Raw genomic sequence first — 14,041 nt, 5'->3', positions numbered from 1 at the left:
GAACATTTTAGTGTTGGCCAACAAGACATTGGGAAACAACACAAGATTAGACAACTATGTCAGATTGCTAACACTTCATCTCTTGAGATCTCCTTCAAAAACATCAATAGAAATCTAGTCAAAAGGTCAGAGAGACTTACAGGCAGCTTCGTCCACAGAGAGCTCATTGGCCAGGATACCTCCGATCTTACTGAAGGCTGGCATCTGAATACCATACTTCTCCAGCTCACTCCTCATGTTACTGATTTCCTCCTCTGGAAGTCAGATTTTTACCAATGGCAGGGAAAATTGTGGTAACAGATTATGGCAAGGTAAAGGTTAAAATACACTGTACACTATACAGTTTATTTTTCTTTTACAGTAGTTCTCAGTTTTTTTGGCACAATCATCAAATGAGAATCACATTTCTCCAAACAAAGTTTACTTCTGTAAGCATATTTTACTTTCAGAAGTTAAATGTCCAAGTATCTTTAAATTATCTAATAATGCACTATGTTAACCTCTGGAAACTGCTTTTCTGTTTAATTGACATGTTCATCCGCATGCTCATTGTGTCAATCCACAACCAAAATATTGGAGCCTGTGGTCATAGCCTTTCAAACCTAAATGTTTCAAATAACTGATAATGGAGGAATCTTAGAATTCAAGTTCATCCGTAAAAGTGTACACATGCAATTCCTCAGATATTGTTTATCATATGCAATTAAACTAGAAGGGCTGAAACATCTACGTAGCTACCACAGATACTGGACATGAATCAGTAAGACGTCATAGAGGCACAAGGAAGCATCATAGGGTAAGGGTTGTGCTCCTGAGTATAAAATGCTGTGGTGAATGCTCTCAGTATTTTGAGGAATACAAGAAAATGTGCATAAGCAGTAGAGAAAAACTTAAACATACAGTAAATATATATGATATATCCCCCCTGCAAACTTCACTACCTGATTACCATAATTGTGAAGTTTCATCAAAAGAGTTTTTTCTTTGCTCTGCTTTGGAATCGAAATATACGGACGCACATGAACACTATATTCCCCTGTATTATATTCTGGGTGGATGAAAAGCAATGCTAACTTGTTGTGTTTTGGTGAGATATTGTATGTATACTGATTTCAACAGGTCCTACCTGTAAAGGCCACTTTCCCCAGAAGGTCCTGAATCTGTGGTGCAATGCCCAGTTTGTACAAGTACAAGCTGCAATAAAATAAAGTAAAATAAAATAAATTGAGATTTATTAAAAATTTTTAAGAAAGCATTGGAAAAAAATGTAAAGATTCTGTAGCCTGTCTTAAATAACAGTCTGATATCATGACAGTGAAACTCTAGATTAATTTAGATTGTTCCTCTTTCGTGATAAATTGTGGCTAACCCCCCTGTGGTGTCCCACTAACACCACAGGGGGGTAGTGTTGGCTGAGATTACAACCACCACTACCTGATGGCTCTGTCCTCCACTGAGCAACAAATTCAACCACCAGGTGACTGGAAACCTCATTAAACTTTCATCTTGCCGCAGGTACTTGATAAGTGGTAATGAATTATAGATATTTTAGGCAGGTCTGGCTTCAACACAACTCTGAAAGGAGTTGTTATAGAGGCTGGTTATTCTGCCCTTTGGTCACAGTGTGTGTGTAAACATGAAACGCACTCTGTCCTTCCGACATAGGGGGCTTTTGACAACTATCTAAACTCTGCTTGTGCAAATGGTAATGTTTTAACATTCAGGCAGCTGATTCAGTGTGAGATACAAACACAGTAACAGCTGACTGGGCTTAATGAAGGTGGCCGATTACATGCCACAGGGGTTACAGACATATCAGCTGACTAGCTTGGAGCAACTACATCTCTAAAGACTGAGGATCCCCATTGTTTTACATGTTCGCCTCTTCTTTTTAAATACAAATCAAACCTTGTGTCTCAACCACTCTGTCAGGAGAAGCTATATCATTCTCCATTTCAATTTTCCACCACACTGACTGTGCCGGAGCATCCGCTGCTCTGCCTCTGTGGCTGCATGTGTTTGTACCCAGGGATGCAGAGTATTCACTCGGCTCTTGTGGGACTTAAAGCTGGACTCGTAGGAAGGAAGAGCACGTGTGTGCATAAGGAGGGAAGGAAACCGATTCTCTGAGGACATGACCAAAACACTACAACAAAGAAAACAATCCAAGTAGCTCAGATAACCACTCCCTCGATCTGTGTTTGGCTCACTAGAAGGGTCAGACAGATAAAACTGACTTTGGTACATTCAAAGTCGTCTCAGCTGAAAAAAGCAAGGAGCTTAAGTTGAAATGCTAAAGTCCCCCATGTTACAATAAAACCCCAAGTTTTTCACACATCTGAAGCATTGACAAAGGCGTGGTTATGTTCATCATTTTGCTCAAAACAAACTTGAGTGACAGATATTCAAATAACTGAGTTTGATTCATACTTAGGCCTTAATTATTTGAGCAAACACAATTCAGGCCCTGGAAGCGTGTGAACATGCAGAGCATTGCAGGAACAGTTGGCTACAGCTAAATTCAGTGCTGTATAGTACAACCTTGACTTATTAAAAATCATACATACATTAAGTTTGTATTTAACTGCCTTACAAGTAGGAATAACATTTTCCAGTTCTTGTTTCATTTCACTTGCTAAGTACTAGTTCTCCTCTTGTCAAATAAATTACAGGAACATGCATGAACCCCAGGCAGTATTTTTTTTTTTAAATCTTAGTTTAAACAATTTCATACATTTGTCATTCATTCTACATATGAGCTGCCCTCAAATTGTCTGGCTTAATGCACTACACAGAGGAGAGAAAAATAACCTCTACATGTCAAAGTCAAATAAAAGTGTTTGACATTGTCTGCCATAACCATTGACTGGAAGGAAATTAATCTAATTTAGACAGTGAGGGAGCTGTCCGTATCAATAGCAGAAGCAGACTATAGCTGCACACATGAATAAGTCAACATTTATTCAACAAATTAAATGTTTGCTGAACGTATTCCACCCAAAAGGCTGATTACCAAATTCATTAATTTCTCTCAGGAGTGAAGTTACACTCGATAGTCAGGTTTGGCACCTTGAGGGGAAAAAACTACTTGGTACTCTGCCTTTGTGCAAACAAATGATTTTAAAGATGGGAAAGCAATTGTACTGTCATAACAGAGAAATGCATGAGGGCAGCAAAGTGAAAAATCACTAGCTTTTTATCCTTTATGTCTTACCTCAGTGCGTGTATGCAGTATACCACCTTGGGCATGTTTTTGCGATCATACACATCTGTCGTTTCAGGATAGAATATCTGAAATTAGAGACCACCATGGGAATCAGTCACTCGTCTTTTATCAGTGTCTTGGCACTCTGTAATCTGCTGTGACTGAACAGGAGCACAGGATCCATTTCAAATAATACCATCCTTCACATGAGAATACAAACACCTGTGAACTATAGTGGCAACTGTCCAGGCAACGGCAGTACAGTAAATAAAGTAAAGTTTGCAAAGCTCACAATTTCTAAAATACTGAGGATTACTGCAGTTGTACTCCACTGATATTGCATTGGACTATCTTTTATTTTCATTCTGTTGTTGGCCCACTGCTAATGGTGCATAATTGGTTGTCATGGGCATCTCACATTTCCTAAAAAATATATATGGCTTTATACCCATATCCAAGACTTTGCAAGACATCTATTATACCACCGAGATCATGAAAGATTACTTATTAAAAAAGCCTTTTAAAAAGCATTACAATGCCAAAAATAGGAGAAAAAAAGACAACCTTCTCCCAAGTAAAAATCTGCGATGAATAAACAACTCAACAATTTGCAGCATGTAAGTCCTAAGGAGGATTCTTCTGAAAAACAGGTCAAGACTTTTGCAATCATGAATGATTGATTACTATTGCTGATCACATGGTGTTGTGTTGATGAGGACTGTTTAATCAGCTTTAGCTCTGGCATGCCCTCAGCCCTGACCTTGTATTTCAGATTGTTCCAGTTGAATGCATGTGTTGATCCATCCTCAATCAAATGTTTCAGAGATTCAGAAGGGATATACTTTTTTACCAAGAAAAATCTCCCAAAATATAAACAGATTATAACTTTTAATTCATCTGCCTGTTAAAAAAACAAACAACCCAGCTATAATCTCTTAATGTGAAAACAGGCTCAGATAAATATGTGCACTGCACATGTTTGTTTGTTTGTTTGTTTGTTAAAAGGAGAACAAGTGTCTCCATTAGTGATGGTTTACCTTGGGGAGGCCCACGGACTCCATAGCTCTGAGCCACTGCACTGTGTTGTCAGTGTGTCTGAAGTGCAGCCCTTTGCTCTGGAGATGAAAACAGGACAGGCAGAAATTCAACTACATCACTAAGTGGAAAGGCAAATTTTGGCAAACATTGATAGAAGTTTGTTACAGATTATATGTATACATAATATGATAGCTGATGATATAACTGCTAATAGCATCTGATAAGGTTTGTTAAGAATTCAAAAGCGGAAAAAAACAAGCTCAAAGTCAGGCTAAAAATCCACTTTTGTGTCTAACTCCTTTAGCAAAGTTGTATGTTCAATTCAATTCAATTCAATTTTATTTATATAGCGCCATATCACAACATACATTGACTCAAGGCACTTTACATAGTGAGGTCAATATTACAATATTACAATATTACAGGGAAAACCCAACAAATCCCACAATAAGCAATGCATTTGGCGACGGTGGAGAGAAAAAACTCCCTTTTAACAGGGAGAAATCTCTGACAGAACCAGACTCAGTTGTGGGCGGTACATTGAGGCTCTCGCCTGCCATATTTCTCCCTTTCCAGCGTAAAACTGTTTAAACTGTCAGGAAGTGTCTGAAACATCTGGACACAGTCTTCCCGTCTGCTATGGTGCAGGCTGGTGAAGAATGAAAATGTAGCACAACTATGACCTTACTTATCGAGGGAAGGAAAAAAGAAGGTAAGAAGACTTACCCTATAACGGGCCTGATCTCTGTCATAGATCCTTTTCACTGAAACCATTTTTGGAGCAAAAAAATTGGCAAGTTTGCCGAGGTAGACGCCGTTCCTCAGTCCCTCCTCCAGTTCTGTGGTAGCAGGTAAGTCCTCCTCGAGACAGGCCTCCATCCACCTGAAAGTATACACATGTCAGCCCCAGACCAGACAGAGGATTTTCATAATCATTTCTAATATTCATCTCATGCTAATTAAACTGAGCTCAGTTTATAACAAATCTCAAAATAAAATAATAATTTAAGTCTTAGGGAGTCTGTTAATGGCATCATGTAAAAGCTTAAAAGTGAATAACATCTCCAATCATCTCTCAACTCTCCGAGGTGAATAGAAATAAAGGGGGAAAAACACTCATTATGTGGTACTGTTATCATAAGTAATGGATAACATTTCCTGTCAAATCTACAGTGATTAAGATTTCATTTTCAGTTTGACATCTCTCTAAAAATTAATACCATTTTGTGCTACTCATTCACAGTATAAACAAACACCAGTGTCTGTTTACCCTGTCACCTGAGATATTAGCCTGGGATTCATTAAAATGGTGCTTATTGGACAAGACGCCAGGCTACACAACTCCAGGTCAACAATATATATTCATTACCCAACAATGCCATAAATGCTTCTACAACTAACGGACAGGTTTTTGGTTAAACTGAGCAACAATGAAGTCTGTTGGCCCGAGAGAACTGGGCATTGTTACAGGCAACACCTACACTGGGCCCAGAATGCTTTAGGAAGGGGGCTGTGGACAGATTTGAAGAGCGAGTCCATGTGGAGGTAGTTTTTATTTGGACAATTGGAGGTAAAAGAGATTTACAGTGAGCGAGATAATCTGATACTACTTCAATTAAACTAAAGCCTAATCTTACACTGCTCAATGACAAAGGTCTTACGAGTTTCTCTTCAATAATGTTGGTAAAAAATGTTTGTAAAAGTAAAAACTGAACAGAGAATATTCGGTTTATGTTAAAAATAATGCTGATCATCTTTCTAACTGATGTCATTTCCCTTAGAAAGTTGAACCGTGGCTTGAGAGCAGCAGTCCGTTCCAGACTCACCCCAGAGGTATTACATTGGGGAAAATACATTCCAAAGAGCTAGTGAATGATTTGTGAGCACAATGAATCATCATGGTCTGAAAATCTGTTACACATTATCTTACTGCCTGGAAGTGTGACACCATATTTATTACTATGGTCCCACCTCAGTCCTACAGTAATGGTTCCACACTAAAACAAAAACAAAGTGTCGCTCATCATCCTACGGCTGAGTTTATCTTTTGTAAAAGTGTGCGGTGCTCAGCAACTGCTGCCTTCTCCGAGTCTAAAAAAACAATAAAGCGCTCCCTCCCACATGCATGCCCACGGACACCATGTTTAGGTTAATTAAGGCCATGTGGGTGCTGAACAGACCCAGTCTCTAAAAACAAGTGTCAGCACATAAAGGACAACCACAACACACCATGTACTGTTAATATGAAACCAGTGATATGTGTAGCTCAAACAATAAGGCATGCGTGTAACCAATTATGTCAGCTGATGCGAAAGGATGATCTACGTCATACTTCAGCGTTTTAGCAAACAGATGGTAAAGAAGGCCGCTGCATCTGCTCTGTAAAGGTGAGTTAATATTACAACATGTGACATGAGCCACGTATTCCTGTAGAATATCTTGAGAAATACCAAGAGGAATGCATCATATTACAGGTTCTGATCAAATGTCACGGTTTGGGGTCGAGGGTCAAGAAATGATCACATGCTTCTCCAGCACTTTGTCAGAGATCCAAACCTCGAAAGTTTGTTTAACTTAAAATCAGTGAGGGTAATTTTCTGTCTGTGTGGTTAAGATTAGCAGGCAGTTGACACATGCTGTCTTCCCAAAACTGATCACCAACACAGATGTTGAGGAACAGCATTTTTGGTCCTGGTATCAAGCATCTACATCAATATAATGCTACATCCGTTTACCTTCAACATCCATACAACGCTGCCTGCCAGGAAAAGTCCAGTGAATGACAACAAAACGGATACAGAGCACACAAAAACACACATTTTAATCAGCGCCATTGAGGCTTTTTTGAAACCGGATGTAAAATTTGGGGGATGGTCTGACTGACAGCTCGTCCACTGCGCTCCCACCTACACCTGCAACCATGCACCGATTGGACGGACCAGCTGTCGATCATGCTGTATCCACGCTACAGTGGTTTATTGTCTTCTTTACTCTAAATGAGACCATAATTTATGAAATGAACATCATGCTGTATTGACAAAGACTTGAAACTAGAGATTGAGACTATAAACTCCTCAGGAAAATGTTTACTGACATTATAAATCAAGTGAGGAGTAGGGTAATTTTCTCATTGGCCTCTATAGAAACTGACTTCTTCTTGCAACCAGTGAATACCATGTCCATTTTTCATATACAGTCTATGGCTGAGACCAGCCGGGGCAAAATAGTGATGCAGATTCAGACATAGGTTTTTTACAAATTACTCACATCACCATAGAGGCAAAATATTAAAAGGGCAGGAAGCTTAAGTGCTTGTTTCTCTCTTTGTTGTTGTTGGGATTTTCCTGCTTCCTGCTGGGCCGTGAATCCGGGTCGTGGGGTAAGGGGTAAATGCGCAAACCATTAGGCCAAAACCACAGCATTGCAGCGCCACCAGCTAGCAGGTCTCTTAAGGTATCGACGAGTGATGTTTGCAAACTGCACTCGCAGTGTTGTTGGTGCAGCCTGCACCATTTGTTTTGTTTGTGATTTACAGAACCGACAGCTAGCGGACGGTGAGGGAATATTCGCTTAATTTTACAAAACGTGTGTTGCTTTAGAATCGCTTGAAATTACTTAAAAAGGAAGTGAAAAACATTGTAGGCGGGAACATGAAAACACAGTCTAAAAGAACATCCTGCATGGGTAACAGAGCTTCACTTCCTGTGCTTAAAACAATGTAGGTAGAATGTGTCTCCTGAAGCAGGACAGACTAGTGGTCCTGTTTACAAACCTCTAAAACAAGCCTTCCTGTCATTGTCCAATCTGTGACCCACCGGGCTAAACAAAACGCAGCTCTCTGGACTGTTTGACTCAAGTTTGTCACATCATCCTCACATTATTAGTAAGCTACACTCCTTTGCTTTCAGCTACAGGGTTTCTGTCTACACAGAGAGTCTCCTTGCGTCATGTAGCTTAGTCATGCTGGTCATGAGTTTTTGTTTGTGCTTGTGCCTGTGTGGGAGCAAAGAGAGTGACTTAGTATGTGAGGTGGGGGTAGTGTGTCTTCAAAAAAATAGGATGCCATCATTCGCTGCTCTACAAAATACAGGAGTGGTCCTGTGTCAAAGCAAAACCAACATGTTCCCCATCCAAAAATTCTGCTGTTTACTCTCCAGTGAGGGTACAAAGTCCTGTTAGAGTGTGTGTGTGTGTGCGTGTGCGTGTGTGCCAGTGTCGGTGTGTGTTAGCAACAAAGTTAAGAGGACTTTGAACAACAAAGCATGTGAGCAATAAAGATTTCTGGTTGGAACAAATTAAATGTGGTTCATATGGACCATATACGTCTACGGACAGACCCAGATTTATTCCAATCTGTCCTCTAGGAAAAGCAAAGGTGTAAATAATAAAACATTTTATTGTGAGCACTATCTGACTGACACACTGTGATGGCTAAGTGTGGAATACAACAGATGGCTCATAAATGATATTAATAACATTCATGCTTTTCTATTCATGACAGGTCAAAATGCCAATTCAGGTTGTCTTTGATTAAGTAACTGATTGTTTTAATCCATTCCTCTACAAGATAAACAGATAATGGACAAAGAAAGATCATGTTCATGTCATATATATTTACCAATTATTCCATATTTCCTATAAAATGTTAAGGTAACATTTCCTTGCATGTGCCCAGTCAAAAACGTGAAAGGTTTGAGCAGAAAATTTAATAATTTTGTCAAAGATCTTACACTCAATTTCACATCAGGAAGTTGCTTCCTCATGGCTGCCTTGTTTCAGTAACTGCTGACTCCTGACCCCAGAGAGCAGAGCCTAATCCCATGCTCTCTGTTGCTGACGACTTCATTAGAGTTCAGTCTTAATCCTAATCTAATTTGACACCTTTCCCAGAATAGAGGCTCAGTTGCACAATTAACCGGAAAGAGGGACAAGTCAGTAGCACTGGGAGTATGACAGAAAAATAGAAAGCAAATACTTCAGTGAAATAAATGATATTTTGAGGTTGACCAGAGTGTGTCACTAAAGCATATGTTCTCCAAACTGTCTCTGTGCAGCTCAGCTCAGCCTTCCACTAAACTTTTATCAGCACACTAAAATAAGACAAATGTGTCACAATGTGGCCTGATTGTAAGGGATGACAGAATATGTGCCTAGTCTAGCCTGACTGCTCCTGTAGACCCTTGTTATCCTGTGACATAAGCAGATAATGTGGGCTATTCAAACAGTCTTTACAGAGTCAAAGTGTAAGTTCAGTTGTCAAACAGTAATCTGTGCTACAATGGATTTGACCTTAAATAATCCATCCTGGGAATGAATCAATTTAAAACAGGGAGGGGCTCTCACAAAATCAGTGCGTTAAAAGAGACAGTCACACTTCCTGTTCCTTTCTGTACAAATGACAAACAAGTCAGGATGTGGTTTAGTTTTAGCTAGTTTTAGTTTTGCTCAGGCACCTCACAAGAAGATAAAAAAAGTATCTATCAGATGTCTGTAGTCTTCAGAATAACTTTTGAAAAAGAAATGAAAAAAAGATTATTGTTTCAAATTCACTAAACCTGCTGAGAAAACCTTCAAGATTTGTATTTGATTATTTCATCAGTCCAAAGGAGGGCCTCTCTTTCCACTCAGTCAGCACCTCCCTTGTTTTAATCACACACATTGCTTACAGCTCTGTGTCATCTAACTACAGCCCTTTGCTTCCACAAACATTATTTAAACACAAACTGCTTTGTTCCATTATTTATTGCATTCCCCTCACTTTCTCTCCATCACTTAATTTCTCAACCACTTCCTGCTACTTTGATATCTGCATAACACACATGTATTACGAAACTGTTAGACATAATCAAACATTAAAAAAAAGAAACTGAGTGTAGACTCAAGAACACACCCAGTGTATTTCCATGAGCTTCGAGATGTGACAAGGCAAACAACCTGAAGGAAAGTGGTTGGCTTTAGTAAGCATTTGCCATTAAGCTCCTCTTATCTTCAAGGTTTTTCCCCTTCATCCCTCTCTCCCTCCTCCCCGTCAGCTCCTCGCGTCGCCTCCCATCTTACCTTTTGGCCTCCTCTAGGTGACACAGGTACTCGTAGGCAATATTCTGCCGTCTCCTCTCATCCATCTCCTCTGCTGACAGCCTCTCATCATCCTGAATGGCTGAAGAAAAAGAAAAAGAAACATCAAAATCATGTTTTCATTTCATAATCATCCGTTATTCGACTTAATAGTGTGTTTTGCTAAATAAACACTACTGTTACATGTTTATAGGTCTGGGTGATCCCAGTACAGATCACTTCATTAAGACGATCAGCCAGTGCAGTGTCCAGAATCAGATTCTTATTACCTGCATTAGTCATTCACAATTACTTCAGTAGGTTTCATATTTTTATACAGTTAGTTATCCATACAATAGGCTGTTTCAAATATTTGTGGACTGTACAGGTTCAACATCGGTTGTCTATTAGACTGACATTCAAAGTTCATTATAAGTTGAGGCACCCGGAATATAAAATTATTTTGTTGATTCTTAGTATGAGCCTGCAGCAGGTGAATGTATAAGTTTAGTGTAGGTAATTAATCCCAATTTCATTTTATTAAAGCATGTACATCAGAAAAAACACAAAGACTACAGGGATATTTACTGTTGAAGGAGATTAATTTTCATTTTTAGGAGCTTGTTGAACATGAACTACAAAGCATGCTCCACTGAGCCCCTGTATGTGGGGCATTAAAAGGTCTTAGTGGGTGCCCCACTGATAATTGACTTCTGCTGAGAGTTGACCTTTACCTGGAGCTTAATGAGATCCACCCCCCTCCTCAAAATATTTCTAGCTCTAATCCAATCATATCCCTTTATTTCTGGCTGAGTGAAGGGGCAATGTCAGGTACTTTCTCCAAATGGACCAAGCTCCCCGTCTTGAGTTTTGTCGACAGACTAGCAGCTGCATTTTCACATGGTATTTGCTTGTTTTTTGGTTTTTGTTTTTCTTTCAAGGATGTCTAAACAATGAAAAATACACATTGTGCATGCATGCAAACACACACACACACACATCAGAGTCAATCTTCCCTTTGTCCACACGTGACGTTAATTCAAACATCCAAATTCAACTGGATAAACCTGTTCATTGATCAGCTTAAACAATGTAATCCCAGCATAGCTTTTGAGTTGTAGGTCTATAACGCTGAACCGTGCTTCACTTAGTGCAGTGATGTCGCTTGTCGCTCATTTAATACCTGCAAATTGTATATTGTGTTTATAACTGCACTGTGGAGTCCAAAACTATTTTCCCTGTGGGAGACACATTGTGTTCATTCAAGCCTCTGTGGGGCTTTTAACCTCTCAAACACTCTCCATTAAATCCTGTCCATTCATCAGCCACCTGCATCCGTTCGCTGGGTCTCTACACAGGATTGACATACATTCAGTTGGCAGTTTATTAGGTACAACCAGCTGAAACTAAAACAGTCTAGCACAAAAGCCCCTTGAGAAAATCATATATTCATCAAGTTTTTAATGTTCACTTTTAACTGAAACTGTTTCAGAGAAAAGTTGTCTGTGTTGCATTGGGCGTTTCTGTTACTTAGCTTTCCCTCCCTCCCTCATATGACAAAATAATAGACTGCTCTCTGTTTCAACAGCATCAAAAAAATGCTGCCTCCAAAATGACCGTACAGTTGAATCAACACCGCCTTGAAACAGTTTAGGCAGAAAAGGCACGCTGTTACTGTCATGAGTTGGATTTACTGCAGGACTCTTGTATTTTGTTGCATTGCAGTTTTAGCTAGGTGAACCTAATACTGCCAAATGAGTGCATAATATTTAAGTGTGTATAGGACCACCTTCTTATTGATTATCCAATTAGCCAATCAGTCATCTGGTCAGACAAATGTTGATTTCTGCTTAGGCACAAAGCTGATTGGCTCAGAGTTTAGAGTCAAAAGTATCTCCAGCATCATCTCTTACTGGTTTCAGGAACATAGCAGTGAGTTCAGTGTGCTTCAGTGGCCTCACGGTCAGCATATCTGAATTCAAGGGGGTGTGGCAGAGTGAGAGATCAGCATGAATGTGCAGCTGACATATCTGCAGGACTAAGTGATGCAATCATGTCAACATGGACCAGAATCTCAGAGGAAACGTTTCCAACGTCTTGTGTAATCGAAGCCACAAAGAACTGAGGTCGTTTTGCAAAATCCTACCCATGGTAAGTATGGTGGTGGTGGTGGTGGTGGTGGTGGTGGTGCCCCCCCCCCGGGAAAAAAAGCCCCTCAAAGATGTCCTAACCTCATGAACACAATAGCCGGGCGTCTGACCACACATCAGCGGCGCAGCTGTGCAGCCGACATGGATGCAAATCTGCAACTCAGAGGCAGAGCAACCCCAGAGCGGCCATTACACACTACCTCTGCTGACACACACACGCTGACACACACACACACACATACACGCTGACACACACACACACACACGCTGACACACACACACATATACACACACACACACACACACACACACACTTCCTGGAAGAGCCTGACTGCACACACTTGAACTGAGCATTATATTTAACCCTCAGGATGGGTTTGTTGTCTTTGTGTGTCACAGGCTCTGTGCTCGTGAGTCTGTGGGGGTTTTTCTAGCCGCAGGGTTCATTTTTGGGGAGGCCAAAACAGGGCATAACAGAGGCACTTGTGAGTCAGGTCAAATGCATACAAGAGGCAGCAAATTAAAGACAGCTTGTAAATGATCAACCTGTGAAACAAGGCATGAGTCATGGACAGTGGAACTCACTGAGACTGTCCCGGTGACATAAGTGATGAGTGTTATCTCTCAGAGCTGTACCTTGCCCACCGATGTGGCCGAGTGACAGGAGATCTACAGTAAACCCCTTACTCACCATGACAGACTTAAGATGAGTGGGGGTTGTTGGGTTTTTTTGAGTACATCAGTTGACAAGCAACATTCCTGCCATCCCAGCACTCACCGAGTCCGTTATAGATTTCTCAACAGCAGCAAAAGCCCCAGTTAATGGTTAACCTATGAGAAAAATGCCAAATGTGTAGACAGGCTGATTACGCTGCCTGCCACCATTAAATAAATAGATTTTTTTTTTTTTTTTTAAACAACCCACAGTGGATCATGCGGAGGCACTGCAAGAAGTTCCTGGGACCCCCGAACTGAAACAGAGTTACAGCTTCAGTTTTAACAGCCACCGAGGAGTATTCCATGGTGAAGCCTCTCGCGTTTCAGCCCCCGACCGCGTTCAAGATTCATATTTGCGCCTGAGCATCGCCGCGCCCGCTGGAGGCGCCCTGCGGCCCGGTGCAGCCAGGTGAGGCTCGACCACCTGTCGCTCATCAGACGTCCCTGCGGGGGCACCGTACCACAGCTTGACACACAGTTAACGTCGCGTTAGCTTGGAAGAAGAAGAAGAAGAAGGCGGAGGAGGGGGGGGGGGGGGGTGCGACACTCACTTCCATAGCGTGGCTTTTGTAAAGTTGCGGGTTCTTCATGGTACATCCTGCCTCGTTTCCTCCTCCACCGGCGGACCGCTGGTGTGTCTGAGCTGCAAACAACCCAAGAGCCGACGGAGTTGAGTGCGTTTCCAGCGGGCAGCCTGCAGTCTGCCGCGCCTCCCCGGAGATACCGCTAACTGAGAACTGGTGGTGGTAACTAACCGGGGGGGTTGGTTGTGGTGGTGGTGGTGGGGGGGGACAGTCCTTCGGCACGTCACATATAAAAAAAAAAGCCAACTGTCACCGGCGGCAGCCAACCCCCGTGTCGCGCACTTGTCGGGCTT

The 14,041-nt window shown here is 41.1% G+C and overlaps 1 protein-coding gene across 2 annotated transcripts in view; it reads right to left on the bottom strand.

Moving 5' to 3' along the window:
- The window catches only part of iqgap2 (IQ motif containing GTPase activating protein 2), a 32,996-nt gene extending 19,085 nt beyond the window's left edge, over positions 1–13,911 (bottom strand). For both annotated transcript variants that reach the window (XM_035639239.2, XM_035639240.2), the window contains exons 1-7: positions 13,716–13,911; positions 10,301–10,400; positions 4,970–5,126; positions 4,243–4,320; positions 3,215–3,291; positions 1,127–1,194; positions 141–254 (exon numbers count right to left, since the gene is read on the bottom strand). In XM_035639239.2, the coding sequence (XP_035495132.1) occupies positions 141–254; positions 1,127–1,194; positions 3,215–3,291; positions 4,243–4,320; positions 4,970–5,126; positions 10,301–10,400; positions 13,716–13,761 (640 nt within the window). In that variant the 5' untranslated portion in view covers positions 13,762–13,911. The remainder of the gene's footprint in view (positions 1–140; positions 255–1,126; positions 1,195–3,214; positions 3,292–4,242; positions 4,321–4,969; positions 5,127–10,300; positions 10,401–13,715) is intronic.
- Positions 13,912–14,041: the final 130 nt, after the last annotated feature.

The sequence above is a fragment of the Scophthalmus maximus genome, chromosome 19 (genome assembly GCF_022379125.1).
Source record: "Scophthalmus maximus strain ysfricsl-2021 chromosome 19, ASM2237912v1, whole genome shotgun sequence".
Classification (NCBI taxonomy): domain Eukaryota; kingdom Metazoa; phylum Chordata; class Actinopteri; order Pleuronectiformes; family Scophthalmidae; genus Scophthalmus; species Scophthalmus maximus.
The sequence above is the reverse complement of the archived record's forward strand: the minus strand, read 5'-3'. Positions and strand labels throughout refer to the sequence as shown.